The 24858-nt window shown below is 38.8% G+C and overlaps 1 protein-coding gene across 34 annotated transcripts in view; it reads left to right on the top strand.

Annotated features, from left to right (window-relative positions):
- The window catches only part of DTNA (dystrobrevin alpha), a 397895-nt gene that overhangs the window by 279777 nt on the left and 93260 nt on the right, over positions 1–24858 (top strand). For all 34 annotated transcript variants that reach the window (XR_004180045.1, XR_004180047.1, XR_004180046.1 and 31 more), the window contains one exon: positions 20942–21155. Coding sequence is in view for 31 of the 34 variants with exons in the window: in XM_021930042.2 (XP_021785734.1) it covers positions 20942–21155 (214 nt within the window). In the remaining 3 variants the exon portion in view is untranslated. The remainder of the gene's footprint in view (positions 1–20941; positions 21156–24858) is intronic.

The raw sequence follows: 24858 nt of genomic DNA on the forward strand, positions 1-24858 counted from the left end.
TGTGTCCTCTCTGACTTCCCCATTTGTGACTAGCCAGAGAATACTCTTTGCTTTTCAGTGATTCGCGTGTTTATATCAGGGCCCACTCAGATGATATCCATGTTTTAAGGTCAACTAATTTGGGATCATAATATCATCTGCAAAATCCCTTCACAGCAGCCCCTGGATTCATGTTTGAATAAGTAGGAGAAAGTATGTGACACCACGCACCAGGAATCGACCACACCGCTCAAGAACATAGACTCTTGTGTTCCTCAGATAACGATGTATAAAATCTTGGATGTAAAAATAAAGTTGAATGTCGGAAACACAGGCAAGAGAAATCGAACCAGAGAAAGAAATGTATTTAAAGGAGAAGGATCAGAGGATTCTCCCTAGTCAAGGAGGCCAGCAGGAAAAGCAGGAATATTCACAGTTGGGGAAATAAACTGCAGATGACTAACCTTTGGAGCACAATTATCTTTGTTTGTATTGTTGCAAATGTTTTTACTGCATATTTTCATTCCTGATGTTGAATCATTCTGGACACTTGTTTAGAATAAAGGAAGGTGCATTGTGCTAGACTGCAGTGTTCCCAAAAATTCCCTGTGGGAAAGTTGGTGGTGGCAGTGGAATCTAAACAAACCTATTAAAGATGCTTATGTAATAGGACGATGGAAAAACTGCTCGTCTCTGGCACCCTGGACCTATGGCAAAATTATTTCCCCTTAATCAGAGTAAACCTCTGGATGACAAAAGCGATGATTTTAAAGTCCTGATGATTATGATATGGGTTTCATTAAAGCTACTTCTTCCCTTTAATTGTTTTTAAGATCTTAAAAATACAGGGTTTTGTTTCCTTGTTAGCAGACTTTTGTTTTAGAGAATGCTGGAAGCTTTGCTTAAGCTGCTACCACTGCATAACCTGTGAACTAAGCCACACCTGTAGTCTCGTTTCCAGGCATCTGGATGTAACACACAATGACTTCCTTCCCTTTCTTCCGCTTCTGCATTATACATGGAATCTGTGCCAACTAAACACTTTTACTTTCACAACTGAGGAAAAACCATCATCTTAAAATGCTCCTGTCAGTTGGGAAAGAGTGATGCATACAAAGGAACGTATTTCAAGCTTCCCAACCCTATCGAACAGGTGCCAAGGCAAGATTCAGTGACCTTCCCCTGGTTGTCTGCCAAGCCCTGTTTCTGGGAAACTGCCTGCTTGGCTTGGAGCCAGTCAGCAGAGCAATGAAGGGATACCCAGAAGGGGTTCTCCCAATGCCTGGCTCCCGGGATCTCAGGCCTCCAGCACACACTGAAATAAAACAGAGGTCAGTAGGGAGGACGGGGATAGGAGAGCAGCTTCTCCCAAGAAATCAACTGAGATTCCATCAGAAAGTCACTCCTGATGTCACCTTGGTTCACTCCTCACTGAGGTTTTGTTAACATTCGTTGTTATTAGCAATCACTCATTTATTTATTCACTCCACAAACAGAGACTGAGCATTTGCTGCATGCCAAGCATTATTCTAGATTATGGGGAGAACAGTGTGAGTACAAAATGGATCATTCGGAAATTCATCCCTATTTGCATATTCTCTTACCGAAACTTTACGTAAATGCATGTTTGTTTTAGTATACTTCTTCGGCAATAAAAATTTCTTTTTCAATATATTGTTCTCACTTGTTGAAGAGTAAAGAAAAAGAGAGAGAGAAGTTGATAATAGAAAAGTGGAATATTTATTCAGAGAATCCTTTTAAAAGAGAGGTTGCTCCCACAGGATACCAAGACTCATCAAGTTTCTCAAGCCATAAATCTGGGCATCATCTTTGATCTCTTATCTCAACCCAAATTGAATCAATTATAAAAATCTCATCAGTTATACTTTCACATATCTCTCAAATCTATGCACATCTTTCTGTGCTGACTATAAATGCCTGGTCCAAAACATCTTTACCTGAATTACAATCTAAAATGGCTCCTAAAATTTCCTATCCCCTGAGCAATCCCATGAATAATCCCCAGAACTGGGAATTTAGTGGAATTTACTCCTGTGATTAGATTATGCTACATTGCACAGTTGCAACAAACCTTAAAATAGGGAGATCACCTGGGTGGGCCTGAACTAAACACATGAGCCCTTTAAAAGCAGAGCGTTTCCTCTGGCAGCCGCAGAAGAGAAAATCAGACGTTTGAAGGGACAGATGAATTCGTCATGCCATTGCTGGCTTGAAGATGGAAAGTGCCACATGCTCAATCACTAGATGTTGGGAGACGCCTGGCTCACAGCCAGCAAGGAACAGGGACCTCAGTCCTATGATCAAAAAGGAACTGAATTGTGCTAACAAATGTCTTGAAAGTATTTTTTTCCTTAGAGTTTCTCAAAGAAAACTCAGTTCAGCCAACATCTTGATTTAATCTTGCGATACCCTGAGCAGGGAACCAGTCATGCCGTACTTAACTTCTTAACTACAGAACTGTGAGTTAATAAGATTCTTGTTTTAAGATTATGACTTTGTGGTTATTTGCCACACAGTCATAAAAAACTATACACAGTAAAGCATGGACCTGCCCTTTCTGCTATACACAGTAAAGCATGGACCTGCACTCCAGTGACATCTGTGAGAAAGAAGACTGCTCAGATGTGTGAGAGCCACTGGGACATATGCTTTGTATAAAACTCAAAGCAGGACTGAGACTGAATAACCCTGTAGGTTTAGAAGGGGAGTGGACACTTTGTTTTGCACAGCTGATGAGGTTCAGCATTGTTTACTGAAAGCTTCTCCCATATCAAGTTCCAAGTCCCTTATCATCGTAGAGGGAGAAAAAGGAACCAAAGGCAGGATCTGGACAAGGAGCAGGATAACAAAGGTGGGAGAGAGAAGTCAAAAGTCAACCATTCTGAATAACAACACCCCCAAAACATCCTCCAAACATGGAGAAGCTGCACAGGGAAATAACACATGAGCATTTTCTTTGCGAGACAGTCTCGCTCTGTCACCCAGACTGGAGTGCATTGGAGCGATCTCAGCTCACTGCAACCTCCACCTCCCAGGTTCAAGCGATTCACCTGCGTCAGCCTCCTGAGTAGCTGAGACTACAGGCACATGCCACTGCGCCCTACTAATCTTTTGTATTTTTATTAGAGACAGGGTTTCTCCAAGTTAGCCAGGATGGTCTCATCTCCTGACCTCGTGATCCTCCCGCCTCAGCCTCCCAAAGTGCTGGGATTACAGGCATGAGTCACTGTGCCTGGCCCACATGAATATTTTCTACCACAAAATGAAGTCAATCTCCATGGGACATCTAAACCCGAATTAGGTTTTGTCACTTCTCTGCTCAGATTCCTGCAGTGGCTCCCCGCTTCCCTCATGGTAAAAGCATACTCTGGAAAATGGCCCAGTTGGCTCCACAGGCTCAAGTCATTTTTCTGTTCTGCCCTCATCTCCTCCCACTCTCCTGTCTAGTTACTCTGCTTCATCCACCGTTGGCCTCCTTACTTCACTGGAAACATACCAGGCATGTGCCCACACAGGGCCTTAGCACTGGCTGTTCCCTTCACCTGGAACTCTCTGCCTGTAGAGAACTCAATGGTGGACCTCCTCATCTTTCTCAAGTCTTTGCGCACTTGTCATCTTCTCAGTGAGCTCTCTACCTTGGCAACATCATTTAACACTCCAGTTCCCCTATCCGTCTTGTCCTACTGCTTGTGTTTTTCCTAAAGTATTTATTACATTCTAATAGATGCTATGCTATGTAATTTACTTAGTTGTTATGTTTATTACACCTTCCCAACTTAAGTGTAGGCTTCTTAAGGGCAAAGATCAGTGTATGTCTTATGTACTGACATATCCCCCATACCTAGAACATTATAAGTGTTCAAAAAAATACTTACTGAATAAGTAAATTAACCTTTTGGGACTACTGAGGAGAAGCTCTTGAATAAGAAAATGATGTCAAAGAAAGTGTATGGTTCAGTACCTAGTAATTTTAAATGAATAAATTACCACTGGTGGTCTACCTAGTGTGTTGGCATTAAGTTGTATTTCAGAAATGAAAAATATTTATAGATCTCTTCTAGGTTTACCCCAATGCTCAGTATTAGTCCATTTTCACACAGTATTAGTTCGTTTTCACACTGCTATAAAGAACTTCCCTGAGACTGGGTAATTTAGAAAGGAAAGAGGTTTAATTGACTCACACTTTCACATGGCTGGGGAGGCCTCAGGAAACTTACAATCATGGCAGAAGGGGAAGGGGAAGCAAGGACCTTCTTCACAAGGCAGCAGGAAAGAGAAGAGAGCAAGAGAAGAACTACCAAACACTTATAAAACCATCAGCTCTCATGAAAACTCACTCACTATTATGAGAACAGTGTGGGGGAAACTCCCCCATGATCCAGTCGCCTCCCTCCCTTGGCATGTAGGTATTACAGATCCCTCCCTCCACATGTGGGAATTACAATTCAAGATGAGACTTGGGTGGGGACACAGAACCAAACCACATCAACCCCTAAGTCTGTTTTCCTCTTAAATGATCTGAACTTGGACTTTTCTTGCCATAAGGCTTCTAAAACACTTAACCCTCATCATTGTGTTAGTGAGGGAACCACAGTAGCTTTAAGAAGCTAGCTATTGAACCTATGACTAGAAGGCCATGTGACAAAACCCCTCACAGAGAAAGCCCTGTGGATTTGTGAGGTTTCACAGGGGCAGAAGGGTCTTGCAGCAGATTGAGGTTTTCTTTTCCTAAGTTATTTGGGAGACTTCAGAATCGACTGGAACTTAAGAGGATCATTCTAAAGCTTGATACATAGAAGCTCCTACAGGAGATGAGGAGGGATGCTTACATTAAGCCTTAAAAATACAAATATAAAAAAAAACAAACCAAGCCAATTTACCATCCAAACAGCAACAGCTAATGTATTCAGGCAAAGGACTTTTTAAAAGACAATTGCATTTTTTATTACATTAAGTGCAATGTAGAGTGGCACCGATTGTCTCCACTCTTTTTATAGCATATTTTATCTTTTTCTAGTTAAATGTATTCAATGCTTTTTAAAAAGGTTGTTAAAATGTATGTAACATTTTAGCCATTTTAGTGTACAGTTCAGTGGCATTGAATACATTCACAATGTTGTTCAAGCATCGTCACTATCAATTTCCAAAATTTTTTCATCATCCCAAACAAAAATTCTGTACTCATTAATTTTTTTAATATCCTGGAAATGTTGTCTCAGCCGTTGTTTTCAGTGATGGCCACCTAATAGACTAACCTCTGGGGTATAGACTAAAATGGCTAAAAGTCAAGCACATGGTTAAGTGACCGTCATAGTACCCCTAAAAAATGTTTATGAAGATAAAATTACTTTACAAAACAATCCTATTTGTCAATGACTTGTAACATAAAAGCTATATTCTATAGGGAAAGTTTTTTGGGTTTTTTTTTGTTTTTTTTTTTTTTGTTTTTTTGTCGGTTTGTTTGTTTGTTTGAGACGGAGTCTTGCTCTGTTGCCCAGGCAGGAGTGCAGTAGCATGATCTCGGCTCACTGCAAGCTCCGCCTCCCGGGTTCATGCCGTTCTCTTGCCTCAACCTCCCGAGTAGCTGGGACTACAGGTGCCCACCACCATGCCCGGCTAATTTTTTTTTTTTTTTTTTTTGTATTTTCTTAGAGACAGGGTTTCACTGTGTTAGTGGGGAAGTATTTTTAAAAATCGTTCTGCAACTATGTATGGATCACCTTCCATGTGCCAGGTGCTCTGTAGACAGAACAGTAAACAAAACAGAAAAAACACTCATGTTGCTTGCATTCTAGCAAACAACAATTTCAGATAGGACCAAGTAATCTGAGGAAAACAAGACAGGATCGTGTCTTATCACTGTTTACATCCTCCACAGTGTCTAGCACACAGAATGCATTTGACCCATATGTGCAGATGGGCTCATAAAATGTCTATTGAGTAATGACTCTATGCATGACACTTACTGAGTACCTTGAAGGACATGGAGATTATTCAGATTTGGAGTGTCACTTCAAGCTCCTTGTAAATGATCATAAGAAATCTGATATGCACATTCTAGAGGTAGCTATCTGATAACTTACTTAGCTTTTTCCTTGGCCTAAACCCAGTTTTTATTTAATTTTTCTTTCCCTTACTCTAATTTTCCAGGCCCTTTCCAAAATCTTTGCTCAGCATGGTCTGTACAACGTACTTTAGCATCTTCAAAATGTTCAGCAGTAGCTAGAAATCTAAAAGCCTGAATTGTCCAATAAAGGATTCTCCCTTTCTTCCCTTTTCAAAGCTCCCTCCCCCAATAATAACAACAACAGTCCATCCTCAGGAACAGTTAGAAGTATGTCAATCAGATAATGTTGGTTCTTGGCACTATCTTTGCATTTAAAAGGGAAAAAATTTAACTGGAGTAGCATAAGAAGAAAAGTGCAATGAGATTTTTCCATTAGTTTAAATTATTCTAGATAGTAATATTCCTTAGTGTACAAATTTAGTAATAGAATAACCTCAAGTTTACAATCTAACAAATGTGTTCTATTTATTATAATGCTTCTGATTTTGTAGATCGGTAGTATCAAACAGTGGATAGTGGATCTACTATCAAATAGTAATTCCACTCTCATACTTTGCTGTGTAAACTGATATCTGCCCTATCAATCTCATGAGCCAAATGTCATTTTCTGAAAGAAAAAGGGGTTACTTATAATTATGGTAGTTACAAAATCAAGTATAACTATAACATATTTAAATAAATTGTCTGTAGCTATTTGTAACCATTGATGGTGTTGGGCTAGGCACTTCTGCTTTATCTCCTTGTCTATCAGAAATTATAAAGTTCTATTTGTTCAAGGTGAGGAGAGCATAGTACAAGAGATATTAAGTGGCTTCCCTTGGGTAAATACCACATAAAATCATGTAATTACAAAGCCTTCTAACTTCCCAATATTATCCAAGTGGTATAGTAGATAGTTAGTGTCCTACAATGTCTGTCAAGCCTTGTCACCGAAAAACACTGGAACATTGAGAAAAGCATGTGGACCAGCAAACCTGCCATAAAACTGATAGTAATGGCACCATTCCTAAGCAGCTTACTTTCTCAGAAAAATAATCAACCTTTTTGATATAATCAAATATGATGCATTTTATCTTTCAATTTAAACAGTGCTAAATAAAAAACAGTGATATTATATTGCAGTGAAAAACAAACTGAGAAACATTTATATAACTACACAAGAATCAGAATCTGCTTCCAACATGGTCACAATCATCATTTTCTTCTCATTTATTGTTCTGGGAGGATTCAACCAGGAATAGACAAGAGACTCTATTAGGACCAGTGTTTAGTCTGTTTCCCCAGGAAGCAGACCTCCAGACAAAGCTTGCATGGAAGCAGCTCACTGGGATAGTGAACACAGAACACACTGAAACTAGGAAGGGAGGAAAGCGGATAGACAGTGCAGGAATTTCCAAGATACCTTGTCCAGTGCACTCCAGAACTGCCCATTCAGGAGACAAAAGGAGGGAGTTCTAATCTCGCTGCTCTGTCCTGCATTGGTCAATGGTTACCTACAGGAGTTAATGTCCTCATGCTTCTAGGTTGCATATGTGTGAGTGGTAGCTAGGTTCCAGGTGTTTGTACTGAGACATCAGAGGTATGCAGAAAGAGCCTGAGGCCAGCCATTGTCCGGTTGCAGCTGCATCAACCTGGTTGAAATCTATGTGGTACCAGTCACATGTGCAGGGGCAGGAGAAAGAGGCAGGGCCAAGAGGATTTCGAAAGGTACACGAGAGGAATCTGAAATATCACCCCCTTGATTTTCATTATTCAAGGTTCTTCATCACTATTTTTCATTGCCTTTTTAAAAAAGTTTGTTTTAATTGAAAAAGAATAGTATACATTAATATGTATGGAGTACAATATGATGTTATGATAAGGTAGACATGTGTAATTATTAGAACAGGCTAATTGACATATACATCTACCTTACATACTTATAATTTCTTTGTGATTAGAGCATTTAAAATCTAATCTTTTAGCAATTTTGAAATATACATTATTAACTTTAGTCACCATGCTGTGCAATAGATCACTAAAACTTATCCCATTGGCTTTTAATTTTTTTTAACAAAAGATACACTCGTCATATTCTTTATGCTATATTGATTTATGGATGACCTCACTCACGATAACTAATGACCTGTACTGCTGATTAACCACCTAGAGATCTCTTCATCCCAAATTCTAGTCCTATTTCCCAAGCAATTTTCTGTGCACTAGGGAGCTGGGCCACAGCTATTTTCTGAATGAAGTAATAAATAAAATAGATTTTTTGTTATTTATTTGTATTTATTCTCATTGTACAGAGAATTGTATAGATATAGATATATGTACAGAATGAATGCAGAAAAAGTAATACAGTTGCTGCTTACTAACTTTTTTCAATGGCCAGGTGTACTTTGTCTATTTGAGTTTATGTTGGCCAGGTGGGCACGTAATTCAGGGTCAGTGAGTTCAAAAATTGTAAAGGACAAGTAGGAGACAATTCCTCATGGCTGCTAGCCCTATTGATGCTCTTTCAGAATGTGGCCTCTGGCTTCTAGGATTCTGGCCACAGCTCAAGTTGCTACATAAGAAATAAGAAAGGTCCTGTGGAAAACTATGTCCAGTAAAGCCTTGTGGAGCTTTCTTAGAACACTGAGGTAAAGGGAAAGCTTCTAAGGATTATGTATAATGCCAGGCATCCAGTAGGTGCCCTACTCTATTCCATTCACTAAGCATTATTGAGAACCCAGTTTGAACAAGGTATTATGCAAAGAGTTGAGAGGAATGCAAAGATGAACAAGACATAGCCCATGTCCTCAAGACGCTAGCATGTAGTACTGTGGTTTTTAAGTTTACCCCACGTATCTTTTGGAGAAACTGATGAAAGCCGTAGACCTATGTTTCAACACATACATGACCCTAAGCATAAAAGTTAGCTCGTAATTTTATATTTAGCTCATGATTTTATATGAATTGGAATTTATAATTCCAATTATGGAATGTATAAAAAATTCAGGAAAAAACTTGTCTATTAATAACTATGGAAAATGTGTAGTGTCATAAATGGTCCAATAGATATGTGAAGGGCCCTGGGAGCAACAAAGGGGAGAAAGTAATCCTACCTGAGGGTATCAGAATGAGCATCCTCAGGGACATGGCATGTGTGTGCTACCTTGAGGGATGGTGATTGTAGGGAACACCTGGTGGAGGGAGCAGGCTGAGTAAAGGCACATACAAGAAAGCCAAGGGAATGTTCTGGAATTTAAGAAATCCGGTGTGGCTAGAGCATAGGACTGTTGCAAGAAGCTGGAGAATAGTGGAAGATGGGACTACAGACTAGTAAACTGAGGTCCAAACACTGATTTTCATGCTTACCCTGTTGGGTTTTACTCAATAGGCGATGGAGAATGGCATGACCAGAGCAGAACCTTACAATATTTCTTAGGATAGATAGAAAGAGACAGAAAGTGGAGGTGAGTAGGAGGCTTGCTTCTAAGTAGAAGGCTTTTACAAGCCTGGATTAGGGCACTGGAATGTAGGGAATGGTAAGACCACATTAAAGATGTGAGGTCTAAAAGCCCTTTATAAAATGACTATCCACAGGAGAAATAAGATACAAGATTTTCTTGCTTCTAAAGTGATTAATATTCTGAATAAAGTTAAACACTGGCAATAAGAAATTAGTTATCATTCAGATCTGTCTTTTCATTTACTTTCTCTTATTATTTTTATAATCCTTGGTATAATACTTTGAAAATAATGGGCTTGATAAATGCTTGTTCAATTGAATGTTTTTAGATTTAATTTATAGTTGACAGTTATTGAGTCAACAATTTTTATACCTCATTTTGAATAATGATACTGGTCTACAGACACAATTTAAGGAATACTGAATACCTTTTCCGAATAGGCAATGGATGTACTACCAGGGCCTGTGAAGATTGGCATGATATTCAATTTGATTTTACACCAAAAATATGTTGTAGACCTTTTCATGAAGGTTTATTACATCACCTTAACCAGGAAATTAAAGTGAAACTAAAATGTTATCTCTGTATGATATGATGCTTCTCTGTAAGGATCCTTAGCAAAGAGAATTGCCTTGGAGATAAAAGCATGCTTTCAGAGTCAGAAAGACATTGAGTTTGGAAGCATAAAAATGCTTGGTGAGCTACTCAGCTGTTGTTTGGGTTCACATTTTATAAAGGTATATTTCATGCTCACTAATGGAAAACAAATCTGAAGACTGTGCCTTTAGTAACATTTTCTTTCTGATTTCAATGTTTGGTTAATGTGGGTGATGGCTAATAGCTTCAGTGTAATCACATCAAAATATATCTATTGACCCTGGCAAAGCATACCATTTAACTGAGTCCTTCTTCCCCAAAAGATTTTTAAATACTATTTTCTCATGATAAGAGGCCTGAATAAGGGCATAAAAATAAATTATTTATTTTAGAACTCTTAACAACTAGGTAATTTGCACCTGGCTTTCTTGGCCACAATGCTCCCAGGAAATTCCTCTGAATCAAAGGAGCATCAGTTTTCTGTTCTTCCTGTCTCTTGTCTAACTCCACTCTTTAAGTTGTGCTCCGTAGCAGTGGTTCTCAAACTTTATTGTCTAACAAAATCACCTAAGGAGCTGATTATACCTAGGGATGCCCTGGCCACACTCAAGACCTATGGAATCAGACTCGATAGTTTGAGACCCACTCTTGGCTCTAAAGCACAGCCCTGGTTTCCACCACCATACTTCTCAGCTTCAGATGGGGCTCTGAATTAGCTCACATAGTAGTCTGAAAATGAAATTAAACATTTAACTTTATGAGATTCAAATCTTTAATAAAATATAAAAACAAAGATATTCACTCATTGAAAAATTAAGAGCATTATATACTGGGCAATAGATACGAACAGTTATAGACCCTGCTTTCCTCTAAGCCCCAACACAAATTTCTCTGGCTCTATCGAGTCAATAGAAAATCTAAATTCACCATCATCGTTCTTTGCTCTGTGCCATTGTTCACTGAATCCACTTCTTCCTGGAGTATCCTTCCCTCCTTATCTCCATCTATACACTTTCTGCTGTGTTTTAGGAATCAACTTGAGCTTTACCTCCTCTTGCAAATCTTTACATAGTTTCCAGCCCACAGTAGCATTCCTGTATTTTGAGCTCCTGTAGCACTTTTCTTTTTAATCTGCACTATGGATGTGGGCTTTGGATAACAGAGTGTCTGGTGGTGATCTTCAGTTAGGTCATCTGAGTGTGTCTCTCCCCATGAGACTTACAATCTTTTTTATAGTCAGGCTCTCATATTTTGTTAAATCATCAATAACATCAATCACAATGCATTGTAGAGCCTTTAAAATGCTGGTTGGATTTAATTTCTTTGAAACTATTATGGAATCTAGCTGCTTGTTCCATTTCCCAGCTCTGTGTGTAAATGCATATGGCAGTCTTTCTCCATATGTTACAGCCTGCATGTGTGATTGATGCATGGCAACTAGTGAGACACTGAAATATTCTTTTTTTTTTTCTTTTTTTTTGAGACAGAGTCTTGCTCTGTTGCCCAGGCTCCGGTGCAGTGGCGTGATCTAGGCTCACTGCAAGCTCCGCCTCCCGGGTTCACACCATTCTCCTGCCTCAGCCTCCCGAGTAGCTGGGACTATAGGCGCCCGCCACCACACTGGCTAATTTTTGTATTTTTAGTAGAGACGAAGTTTCACCATGTTAGCCAGGATGGTCTTGATCTCCTGACCTCGTGATCTGCCCTCCTTGGCCTCCCAAAGTGCTGGGATTACAGGCGTGAGCCATCGCTCCCGGCCCTGAAATATTTAATTTGAAATTGTACTAAACTAGTAATCACTGTGATACAGTCTCTCATGGATTTATAACATCATTTCATCCGTTAAAGGGAAAACAAACTTCAAGTTATAGAAGAAAGTTCATATTAAGGGACAAATATCTTTATAACTGACAGAGTGAGGCAAAGAATTGAAAGAATTTTTGTGGGTGGAAAATGTTTATAATTCTATCTGAATATGACAGTAAATTTTAATGCCTCTCTGTTTGCTCTCAAAAATAAGAATAATGCCTAAAATTTATATAGTACTTTATATTTTACTGTTTTCCCATGTACATATTCATTGTTCCTCAGAACACTATCAGAAAGGATGTTATTATTCCCATTGTACAAATGAAGAAACACGTGAATCCCAGTCTATCTCTCAGTTCATGTTTCTCTATAAGAGAAAATAAATAATATGTATATATAAATATCAAATCCCATTGTATACCTTTGAATATGTACAATTTTTATAGGCCAATTAAACATTTTGAAATCTAAAAGGAGAGAAAATAGATTATTATTCCATGCTCAATGCACTTATTTAATATCTCTATCGCCTCCCTCTCCCACACACATATAAGTTCTGTGTGATTAGGGTCCTGCCTGTCTTGTACACTCCAATTCTAGAAGCCAGAACAGCACTGCAACACAATAAGGACTGGATAAATACTTATTGTATGAGAGAAGTTATAAGACTAAGATGGAAGGCTATAAAATACGCCAGTGAGCGGCTTAGGGTAATGAGTCTGAGGAACCTAGTGTCACTCCTGACATTCTCAAGGGGCTGAGTTCCTCTCCCCACCTCCTCACACCCCAGTTCTGTGAAGCCTGGCCCACATATGAGCTCCTTAAAAGCATTTTTACTTAAAGTCTACTCGGTGCTTAGAATACTGAATGAAACTTTGCATTTGAGAGTTGTCGTAGGAACAAGACAATGCTTGTATGCGTGTTCATCTGTTCGTTCTAAGGACGTTGGAACTTTGTTGGCTAGCTGAAAGAATGAATCTCCATAATTAACTTTTCTACAAGCTAGCAAACGTATTTTAAGAATCTGCTATACGAAAGAACACAAATTGGCACTTCAAACCCTCTGTGTAAACTAATCAGAAATATTACCTCAACTTTGTTATTGTACTCTGAAGAGTGTAGTTGCAATGGAAAATTCATGCTCGGAATATTGCACTGAAGGTCAGGAAATTTATATCTAGGGAGGGGAGAACTGGATGCATTTTCAGGAGAAACAATTTATCTTTGTTGCTATGGGGATTCCTGCATATACCTGCATATCTCAAAGAGGGGAAAACAAGTCATAACAGAAACCTCAGACACCAGTCGCCCTCACTTTAAGCACTGAAGGCAGGGTAGAGATTGAGGGAGCATGTGCATGGATGCACACACACACACACGCACAAACACAACACTGTCTACACGCAAGAGGATATATGTATTCCCAATAACAGATCAACAGATTATATCCAATTCCCAGCATACCTACAATTTCCTTTTCTCCTAACTAAAGCATATCATAATGCAATGAGTGACCTTCTTATGGATGTAAGCCTCAAACCCCTCTAAAATAATATATATACACATAATTATACAAATCACTCTTAAACTGCATAAATTAATTGATGGGAATCAGCTTCTTGCAATACACCTCACAACCTATGAAGACATATCGGGCTGTCTTGATGCCAAAGGACTGAGAACTACTGACTTCAAGAAGTGCTTCTTATACTTAAATGTGAATACAAACTGCCTAGATATGTTGCTAAAATGCCGATTATGATTCTCTAGGTCTTTGTGGGAGCCTAAGATGCAGCATTTCTAAATAGCCTGTGCTTTGTTACTACAAATGTGGTGTTGGACCAGCAGTATCACCAGGAATCCATTTTACAACCTTGTAGGTGATTCCATTCTGCAGCCACAGTTGAGAATCACTATTCCATAATGACTAAAGCTAAGTCACTATAAGATAATTGTCTACTGACCTTTCTCTCAGCTACAAGCTCTTTGAAAACCTTCTAAAAGTTTATAATCAGTGGTTGTCAGAATCACCCAGAGAGTTTTGTCAAAACCCTTTTCCACTCTCTTATATTTTGGAATCAGGAGGTGGTAGAGTCTGGGTTTGAGAATTTTGAGATCACCAAATGCTTTAGAAAAAGAATATCATGCTTAGATTCAGAGACTTGGACCCAGCCTCAGGGGTTCAAGAAAGGCTGGCCCTGGACTAAATCATAAAATAGACTAAATCTTGAAGTTGTCTTTTTGATATTTTTCTCCCCCATATTTTATCCAACTTATATGATTCTACTATTTCTAATAAAATTTATGACATCAGCCCTCTCTATCTAGGTATAACTAGGTTTGTCATTTTAGCACTTTTCCCAAGGACGCTTGGATTTAAGTCATCTCTGTGAATGAAGGACTTCATCTCCCATTAAAATAGCACAAGATGTCAGAAAACACATTAAAAATATCTCTTGAGATCGACAAACTCTCCTTTACTCATCTGCAACTCTCCCCCCAAACACCCAAACCTAGCCCTTTTCTACCTGAGATTGCCTGGATTTATAGAAAACCATTGAAGCTTTGTCTATTTCCATTTATGTATATAAAGACAAACTCTTAGGTCTTAATAATTACTGCCTGAAATCAACACTAATGTCGTTACTTTTAAGATTCCACAAAGAACTAAATATTAGGTTAAGAATGCATTTTCTCTATTCTCGATGTGGTTATTGTTAACTAAGGAATTTCATTATGTAAAATGTTGCCTTTCCTATATATTAATGTAAAATATACGCAATTGTATAGATGAGGGAATTCCTCCTATTTCCCGTGCCTAGTAACAGGTACTCTATTATGGACGACTGAAGTTTGATAGCTATTTAGTAAAATATGAACAGTGCCATCTAGTGGTTCATAATCATTATTGCACAACCTAAATATCTAAAATGATTTAAGGAGCACGACAGTAAGCAACATATTTATACAACTGTCAGACTTTTAAAACAGATTTCTTAATAACTTCCTAATGAATTTCAACTTAGCATTTCTCAGTGTCCCTATTTAAATAAACAAAAGGCCTATGATACTTAAATTTCTCTATAACTAATGTATACTGAGTGCTTATTATACGATGCTTATTATAAGCACTATGTGAAGTGCTTTATGTGAAGTATCTCATTTGATCCTCCAAAACAACCATGTAGTGGAGAAAAGAGTATTGTCCTCATTTTACAGGTGAGGAAACTGAAACCTAAGGAAGTTAAGTGACTTGCCCAAGGTCATAGGGACAGTCAGTAGGGGAACTCAGCCACTGCCCCGGTTCCCGCACCTTCTGCACTATGATTACACCTCCCAAGGTAGTCGCCAATGAAATAAAGTTGCCATGAAACCTTTATGAAAGATAGCCTCCTCACCAGGTTTCTAATGACCCGATATGGTGAAATCAACTTAAACTCTGCTAACTCAAAATTTACGACAACTAAACTGAATTAAGTGTCTGCTTTTGCGGCTGCAATGCACTTTGTGATTCTTTTACTTCACCCACATAATACGTCATCAAGATTATGGGTTGATTAAATTATTGAAATTGGGATACTTGGCTAAAATTTAGTTTTGGACTCACAGATCTTATAAATTAATAATAGAATAGTATGGCTTTAGATCGGAGTGTATTTAGTTAACACAAATAGCTCATTTCTTGAGCACCTATTATGTGAATACATGTTCTCTTTTAATCTCACTATAACTGCCTCTGGATGGCATTCGTTTCCTCATTTATAAAAGAATAATACAATATATAAACAAAATATTATTACATTTTTATTAATAAAATTTGCCCAGTTTTGCAGTTATTTCTGGAGCCAGGAATGAAACCTTAATCTTTGTGGCTGCAAAATCTGAATTCTTTCCACTATGCCACCGCTGGAAAATATGGGTACAGTGTGCATGACTACAGTATTTTCTGCATAGTACCACCTTGTATACAAAAATACTGCCATCCCTTATTGGAACTAAAACAATATGCTCCAACTACTTCCCACTGTGTGTCTGTCTGTCTCCACTCCTTTCTTACCTTAAAGTCAGAAATGACATTTTTAAGCTGCATTCCTTATCATGTCGCTGTCCTACTTAAAACCCATGTCTTCATACTCAGCATAAAGAGCCACATCCTTATCACAGTTATGGTGCTCCTGCAACCTGACCTTGTTCTCCTGGCCCCATCATGACCATATCATAATCCCATTTTATACCTAGCATACTATATGTCACAGTATGTCACCATTTCTGATCATCCTTTTGTGTGATTGAGTCATGTCTGTATTCCCCCCAGACTGTTAGCTCCCATAGGCAGGAACCACATCTGTATTGTTTGTATTGAGTCCTCACGATCTACCATAGTGTTTGCACATAATTATGAAAACTAGTTTTACTTAAATCATTTTTAAATTATCTATTCTCACAGTTAGCCAGAATTATTTTATTTTTAATGAAATATTTTTCTTTTACGTTTCCTTATATTAGGACCTTGAATATGTAAGCACATAAATGCAGCATATTTATGTTTAATAACTTTTGTATGATTTCTAGTATTTGTTCATAATAATAAAGTTATTATCTCCTACATGACATGCCCTATTCCAAGTTTTTACAGGCATTATTTTATTCAGTTCTCATAGTAATCATCTGAAAGTAGATGCTGTTTTCAGCTCCACTTTTCTAACATGAAGCTTCAGAGAAGTTAAGTAATTAGACTGACGCGATACCTACGATTCAAACCAGTGTGTCCATGATTCTTCATGACTATGCCTTATTGCTTTTTAGAAAGCAAATGCATCCTTAGAAAACCCTGTTTCACTGTTGAGTCATTTCTTTGTCATTCTGTCATTTAGTCAAAAGACATTTACCAAGTTCCTATGTGTAAGGATGTGTAAGGCAGTGTGAGGGGCACTAGGGGTGTGGACAGTTATCACAATAGACACAGTCTCGTCCTGTGCCACATGCAACATAGAACGGGAAACAGACAGCCTGTTGGTCCACCCAAGAGTGCGCACTACATGCTGTGATGGGGAAGGACAGAGCTCTAAGGTGGTGCATGTGAAGGGTATAAAACCTGGAGACAGGTTTCTGATCCAGCCCAGAAAGATATCCTTGAGGAAGTGATGTTGACACCAAGGTAGAGTAGATGAGATGTAGATGACAATACACAGGGGCTAGATGAAAAAAGAAAAGAAATAAAAAAAAAACTGCAATCCTTGTTTAGATTTCAAATTAATGGGAAGTTATTAAATGACTTTAAGCAGCATACAATTTTTTTTGTTGTTTTGTTTTGTTTTTGTTTTTGTTTTGTGATAGAGTCTCGCTCTGTCACCCAGGCTGGAGTGCAGTGGCACAATCTTGGCTCACTGCAAGCTCCGCCTCCCGAGTTCACGCCATTCTCCAAGCAGCATACGATTTTAAGCAGCATACAAGTGACATGTCAAATTACAGTTTAGAAAGCACACACTGGTATGTGATGTTCCCCTTCCCGAGTATAATAATAAAAAAAAAAAAAAGAAAGAAAGAAAGAAATCACACTCTGGCTACAGTGAGTAGAAAGGGAGTACAGAAAGAATGAAGAACTGACTCAGCCAACCAGTAAGCATGATAGCATTGGGTAATGAAATTGGGTGGTGGCAATAAAGGCTCATGGAAATGGCAGGATTACAGTGATGTTTAGGAGATATACAGTCCATAGGACTTGGTCATTGATAGAAGCCAGAAATTAAATCTCCCTGGAGGGAGAATAGGGAGCGGGAGGATGGTGGCATTCACCAAGGAAGGGAATCCCAGGGCCGGCAAGGGGAGAGATGAGTACAGGCTGCTCACACTGAGGCTAAAGTACCTAAAGAACCCTTATGTGGGCATGCATATGTGGGAAACTTTATGTAGGCCACTCCTGCGGTCACTCCCATGGGCCTGGATAATTCCACCCCTGGGAATTCTAAAAGGGTTTCCTGTTCCTTACAATGGCTCATCGAGAGAAACTTAAGCATCCAGATTCCCTTCCTCTACCAGTAGCCATTTAGCTTTCTTAACATATACCCATCTCCCTCCCATGCTCAAGTTCCCAGTCCATGCTCCTCTCCCCAGATGCCTGTACCCCAGATGCCTCTCCCCAGATGATCCACAACCAGGAACTGGGTGAGAATGGGTCACAGGGACCAAGCAGGATGACAGGCTGGATGTCATCAGCACTGCTGTCTTTGCATCCTGCACCCAGACACATCCTGATGACTAGATTCAGAAAATTCAGATCAAATCTATAGGGAGTAATTAAAGGAATCCCAGCTCTTTCCCACTAGAATTTTAATTAAATAATTAATTTTGTTTATGAATGCCATTTCCCTGGGAGTGTTTTGCTTGCTAGATTGAAGAGTTGGATAAATAACACCAAGAAATACAAATAATTTCCTTGTTGATTAATTCTTGATACACAGAGAAGGTTGCAAATTTGAAATCACTTAAATCTGAATTTTTCCAAAGCTAATAAATATTTAAGTATTTTAGTTGGTATGTGATTTGTACTTATCTGCTCCAAATCAGAGATATATTGCAGTATATTTTTCTTTTGACATGACTCACATTATTCACTTGTTCATCTATAATGCATTGTCTGCTAGGTACCAGGAACTACCACTTTTTACTCTATGCATTTTTCCCTTTTAGGAATGCCAGCCCCATTTTATAGATGAAGGAAGTGAGACTCTAAGTCTTAGAGGCTAAGAGGTCATGCACTTGTCATAGAAGAGCCAGATTTGCAACCTAGGTCTTTGGACTCCAAGTCCAGTGCTCCTTGAGTGCAGGTATCTTCCCTTCATAACATAAAAGATTATTTTGAGTAATTGTTAAAAGTAACAGCAAAAATACAAGTAAAGGACACAGTAACGGTTCTATGTAACCTGTTTTTTGGTTTGTTTTGTTTTGTTTTGTTTTGTTTTTTTAGTGCAGGGATTTGCATAATCCACTTATCTCTTAGATCTCAATATGCACACAAAGTTAGTTATGAGAGCCACACTTTAGGATTTTTTTTCATCATGCCTATTTTAAAATCAGAATGTCTGCACAGGTTGCTGTTTCTCTTAGGGTCCTGTGATTAGAGATCCTGCAATTAAACTTAGCCTGGGAAAAGGATCTGACTTCAAAAGACTATTGGCTAGTTGGCCCATTTGTTATTATAATGGAAGAAATTGGTGATAAGGTTCTCTTATACCAAAAGTCAGAAACCATAGATCTGTTCTGAAAAGCAAACGTAAAGAGAAAAGCCAAGAAAACAGTTACATAGCTCAATTCATAGTAGAAGCTGATGCTAGTTTTGCTTATTAGGTGTAGAGCCAGGAGTGAGCAATGAGGTAGAAGACAGAAAATAGGGAGCTGTTAGTGAAAAAGTATATATACAGTCCATATTTCTCAAGAACGGAAACTAATTGTTATATTTCATTGAGAATAAACAAAATATTTATTTGCAAATGCAAAAGCATAATAAAAAGTCAACCTTAAATGGTGAAGATGTGGATAAACTGGAACTCTTGTATACTGCTGATGGGAATGTAAGATGGTTCAACTACTTTTGGAAGATACCTTTGAACTCTCTTTAAAAATTAAACATACACCTACCGTGAAACCCAGCCTTTTCATTTCTAAGTATTTACTTAAATTTGTAATGATTTTAATATTTTAAATCCCTCATTATCTAAGAGAAATGGAAGTCATGTATCTATACAAAGACTTGCACATGATTGTTCATAGCAACTTTATTCATAAACAAAAACTGAAAAATGACCCAAATGTTCATCAACAAGTGAACTGATAACCAAATTTTGATATATCCATATAATGGAATACTACTCAGACCAATACTACTTGGTCCCTGTGACCCATTCTCACCCAGTTCCTGGTTGTGGATCATCTGGGGAGAGGCATCTGGGGAACAGGCATCTGGGGAGAGGAGCATGGACTGGGAACTTGAGCATGGGAGGGAGATGGGTATATGTTAAGAAAGCTAAATGGCTACTATTTCAGCAATACATGTATGAATTTCAAAATAGTTAACACTAAGTCAAAGAATCCAGCCCCCAAAAAAGAGTGTTTACTATATAATGACAGTTATTAAGAATTGAACTTTGCAACAGAAAGCAAATCAGTGGTTGCCTGGAACAGGGAACGAGGATAGATTACAGAGGAGCATGAGAAAACTTTTGAGGGTGAGGACATGTTCTTTATCTTGGTTGTGGTCATAGTTTCTGGGATCTCATAACAAGACCTCAGGTCCAATAGGGAAGAAAATAGAAACCGTTTTCTGGACTACCCTAGTGAAAGTAACCGTGACTTAAATCAGTTGGTAATAATGTAGCCAAGAAACTTCCTGTTCTTGACTAGCCTAGTTCAGTGATCTGTGACTTAGTTCTGCTGCTGGGGCAGTGTGTACATAACTTTTCCTTTTTACCTGGTCTTCCTGCCTACCTTTTCTTTTTTTTTCTTATTTCCAAAAGCATACTGCTAAAAAACACATAAATAAATGAAAACATTTTAAATACTCAAATGTGATGTGGACATCCTTTCAAACACTAGAATTTCAGTGTTGGTCTTTTCTTTTTGAGGGGGCAGGGTGTGCAATGGAGAAATAACTTTTACACCGATAGACTTGGATCTGAATGCCAGTTTTGCCACTGACTCCTCTTCTACCTTTGCATTTGTCAGTTCAGCTTCCAGATCCTCAGTTCTCTTACTTGTAACATAGGGATAATAGCTGTATTTCAAGGGTGACTGTGAAGATTGGAAATAACTATCTATTGTGGTGGTCAGTAAATCATTTGCTTGCTATTATATAATGCACATCAAGTCTTAGAGATAATGCACAGCCTATGTTCATTTACTTATGTTGACCCCCAACAACAGCTGCACACATGTGAGGTACCTAGAAAAAAACAGGACAGAGGGACAAGTAAACTAATGTATTTGCCTTCCATGACTTTGGGCTGATGTGTTAACTCTGCTTTAATTGTAGTGCACCTGGTGGACATATGGAATGTCATAGAAGCATTGCGGGAAAATGCTCTGAACAACCTGGACCCAAACATTGAACTCAATGTGTCCCGCTTAGAGGCTGTGCTCTCCACCATTTTTTACCAGCTCAACAAACGGATGCCAACCACTCACCAAATCCATGTGGAGCAGTCCATCAGCCTCCTCCTTAACTTCCTGCTTGCAGCGTTCGATCCGTAAGCACCGTCTGAATGTCTGTTCCTCTCTGCATGTTTGGCTTCCACTTCCTCTCTTACTTGGTCTTTTTCCCAAATAATTTTCTATCTCTCTCTCTTTTTTTTTAACTCTCTTTTTTCTTACAGTGGATGCTTATGTCAGTAAAGCCTCCATGTGTTTAATATAAATTTGAAATGCTGTGAAAAAGACTAGAGAGTAAAATGGTGCCAGAGGAACTTGAGGACAGTTGTATTTTATGTACTGACCTTTAGTTAACTCATCCCCTGCTTCCTGGAAGCTGTGGATGCTGGAGAGGATTGCCTGTGGAGCGATTTAATGAAGCGGGAAGTGGGAGGATGTTTTTAACTCTCTTCTTTGCAAATTGTTTCAGACAATGTTTCTGAGGTGTCCTAACAAGGCCCTACAGCAAACAAGAAAGAAATTGAAAAGGGTTTAACTATCCCAGTCAAAGTAACTACGACTTGCGTTAAATGAACTGGTCAATTTAAGTGTTTCAATCATAAAATAATGGGATGCTGTCCACAGACCACAACTGAAGCTCAGCTTCATTTTTGTATAATTTGCCCTTTTAGAATCAGAGAATTTCAGGGCTGCCTGAGACTGTTCGTCCAAATATCTCATTTTACAGATGAAGGAATTGAAGCACAAAGAAATTGTCACTTGTTTGGTGTCTCGCAGCATGTTAGTGGCCGAGTGGGGACTTAGGTGTTCAACAAAGGTTTCTTTACCAAGGTATATGTGGATTACCCTGAATTACGTTCTCAGCCTACAATTTCAAGAGGGCTTTTTGCCAGTAGCCTCCAACCTGGACTTAGTACCACCCCATCCACTTCCACTGCTTGTTTTGAATATTAAAAAGGAAAATTGCTAACCTGACCTTTCAGCAATCGCATTTTAAGATTCTCAGAAGGTGTTACTTAGTCTCATTTTCTGGCCAATGCTTGGAAGTATTTATCCCCGCAGTGGAGATGTTCCAGCCAGGCTCATGTTATTTTGCAATTCGCAAAAGCTACCAGCTGTCACTTTGCAACTTACAGTGTTAACAGAATCGTTCCTGCTCAGTTTTTCCAATGTGCATTATTGTGTTCGTGATGTTTATATTTTGAGAAATTCCTCAGTTAAAATCAGCAATTTTACAACTAGCATTCCAGGTTGGTAGATTCTTTGCGTTGGCTGTGCACACTTCAGAAAGAGATGCACTGCTCTGGCTTAATCACTATGGTAACTGGATGGTGAGGCAGGTAAAGAGGACTGTGGTTCCACATGACAGGCAGCAGAAGCAGCAGAATGGAACCTGGCCATGGCATTTCTGTAGTGGCATTTCTAACCTGGCCCTGTGACAAGAGTGTGACAGCTTTCAGATTTGCCCCTAAAGATGTCAGGGGAATTATTTGTTAGAAATGTAACAATGGAAACTGCAAAAAGAGAAATATAATATCTCACTAAATCCTGGAGTATTGCTAGAGAACTCATAAAGAATCAAAGCCGAAGAATCATTTGCACCCACTCCACAAATATAGACCAGAAACCAGACTAACAATAAGGAAGGGGGTATTTTGTGAAATATATAGGATTCACACTAATATAGTTAGATTTTTCACTTTTGGTCAGAAATACTGGCTAGATCACTTCTAAATACAGATCTACGAATGGTGTCTAAATAGCTGCTGAAAATATAGCTGAATCATTTCAAGACTGATGAAAAGCTAAGTTTGACATCTATCCCAAGGTCAGGAACAATTCACAAAAAAAGTTCAGAAGAAATATTTATGTGGTGCCTATTCTTCTTACATATAGGAAGCCTCCTGATGTATACTTTCAATAATCTCATTGTAGTAGATTTATAAACTCATCCACATAGACAAATTTCACTGCAAAGATTTATAAACATATCCATGTAGAGATCCTACTCTGCAGACACTTCTGCGTTTGCTCCTTTAGCATAGCAAGTGAGCATAGGCAGTTCTACTGACACTCAAATTTTCCATCTGATGGCATGGAATTTTGGATGTGAGATGTAAGCCATCAGGAAGTACCGCTAACTGGATATGTAACTTAGAAGTGAATATAAGAAGATAAACCTAAGAATAAAATAAATGTTCAAATTCTATTTCTTATAATAGTGAACTCCTATTTATCCAAATGAGACCCAGCGTGGAAATCTGATGCCACTTCCTACCACCTGTCCCACGACAGAGTCCAAGTGTTTAAGGGAACCGTCTGTATTTTGGCAGGCATGAATGATCCTGATACTAGTAAAATAAAGATGTGCTGTTGCTATTACAGAATCACTGAGACATTTAAGGGATTTTCTCCCATTTGCCATATTTTTAATTGACCTATAAATAAACAGGGAAAAAATCCAAAATAAAAATTAGAGATGCCTTAAGAACCTAGACTCTGAAGATAAATAAATAAAAAGGAAAGGCAGTATAGTGATTTAAACTCATGAAGAGTAAGAACTTGGATTCAAAGAAACCTGGCCATTTTGGGGGGAAGGGGGTGGTGCCTTAAGATTCTCTAGACTCCCAGGCAGTTGAACTCTGTGAAGAAAGTGGTAACCTGAGATGAGGATTGATGCCTCCTTTACTGGGATGTACTTCTGAGAATCAGACTTACCTTCCCACAGCCATAGCTCCCCAAGTATAACATTCCCTCTCCCACCAAAAAAAAAATCTGGATCTCAATTTTCATACCAGGATGCTCACTGCAGACTGTAATCAGTTTCCTGGTTACAAGGTTTCTCTCTGCTCGTCGGCAAGTCAGCCTCTCAGAAGCTATAACTACATCTGTAGATGATTTGTACAGTGTTGGGGGTGGGCAGTGAACCCCAATGTTTTATGCTCCTTCTTGCCATTCTGTCCCTGAAGACACAGTTCCTTGAGTCAGAAGATTTTTGTTCTTTGTGACATTCCTTTTAAAAATGGCTGTACTCCTAGGAGGGGGTCACCCAGAGAGCAGTTACCAACCAAGTTCTAAGCAAATCTCTCCACGGCCAGATGTTATTTTTTTAAGGTGTCTAGGGGAATGGATGAGTGTGCCTGAGAAGGATGGGAAAAGAGATATCAGAAATAAGACCAGGGGCTGAGAGGGAAGAACATATGTGAGGGAGCAGCCAGAGTTTGAGCCAGTCTCTTCCTCTTGTCCCTTTCCTCCAATCACCCCAGGAACTGGCCTCCCACCTCCCCTTCTTTGCTGCCAGGAGCCTTCCACTCCTCCGTCTCCTCCAGAATCCCCCCAGCAAACTGGCAGCAGCTTCTTCTGTCACCTCTTGTCCATATTCTGTTGAGGAGTGGGAAATCTCTTTGAAGTCTTCAAAGGAACTTTAACATTGTTCTTATTATTTTGTAGGAAATAGAGAATAACTCAAAAGAAAGTTAGAAGATGAAAATAATTCTTAAAAGTCTATAATGTGCAGCCTTTTTGAGAGGTGCAGTCACAAACTCTGAGGCTCTGTGGAGCCCTTCGCCTGCCATGGCCAAGTTGATCACCTTTCCACAGGTCTGCCTCTCCTTGCACCTGATTCTCTATTGTCTTATAGTGTATGTCTGACTGTTTATATGACTGCCTCCCACAGACTTCTTTAGGAAAGGACCATATTTTATTCTACTTCTAATGAACAGCACCTGAGACCATAGCCAACACAAGAATGAATCAATGAATGAAAATCCAAGGTTGATCTTTCTTAGCTCTTGTCATACT

The sequence above is a fragment of the Papio anubis genome, chromosome 19 (assembly GCF_008728515.1).
Source record: "Papio anubis isolate 15944 chromosome 19, Panubis1.0, whole genome shotgun sequence".
Lineage (NCBI taxonomy): Eukaryota > Metazoa > Chordata > Mammalia > Primates > Cercopithecidae > Papio > Papio anubis.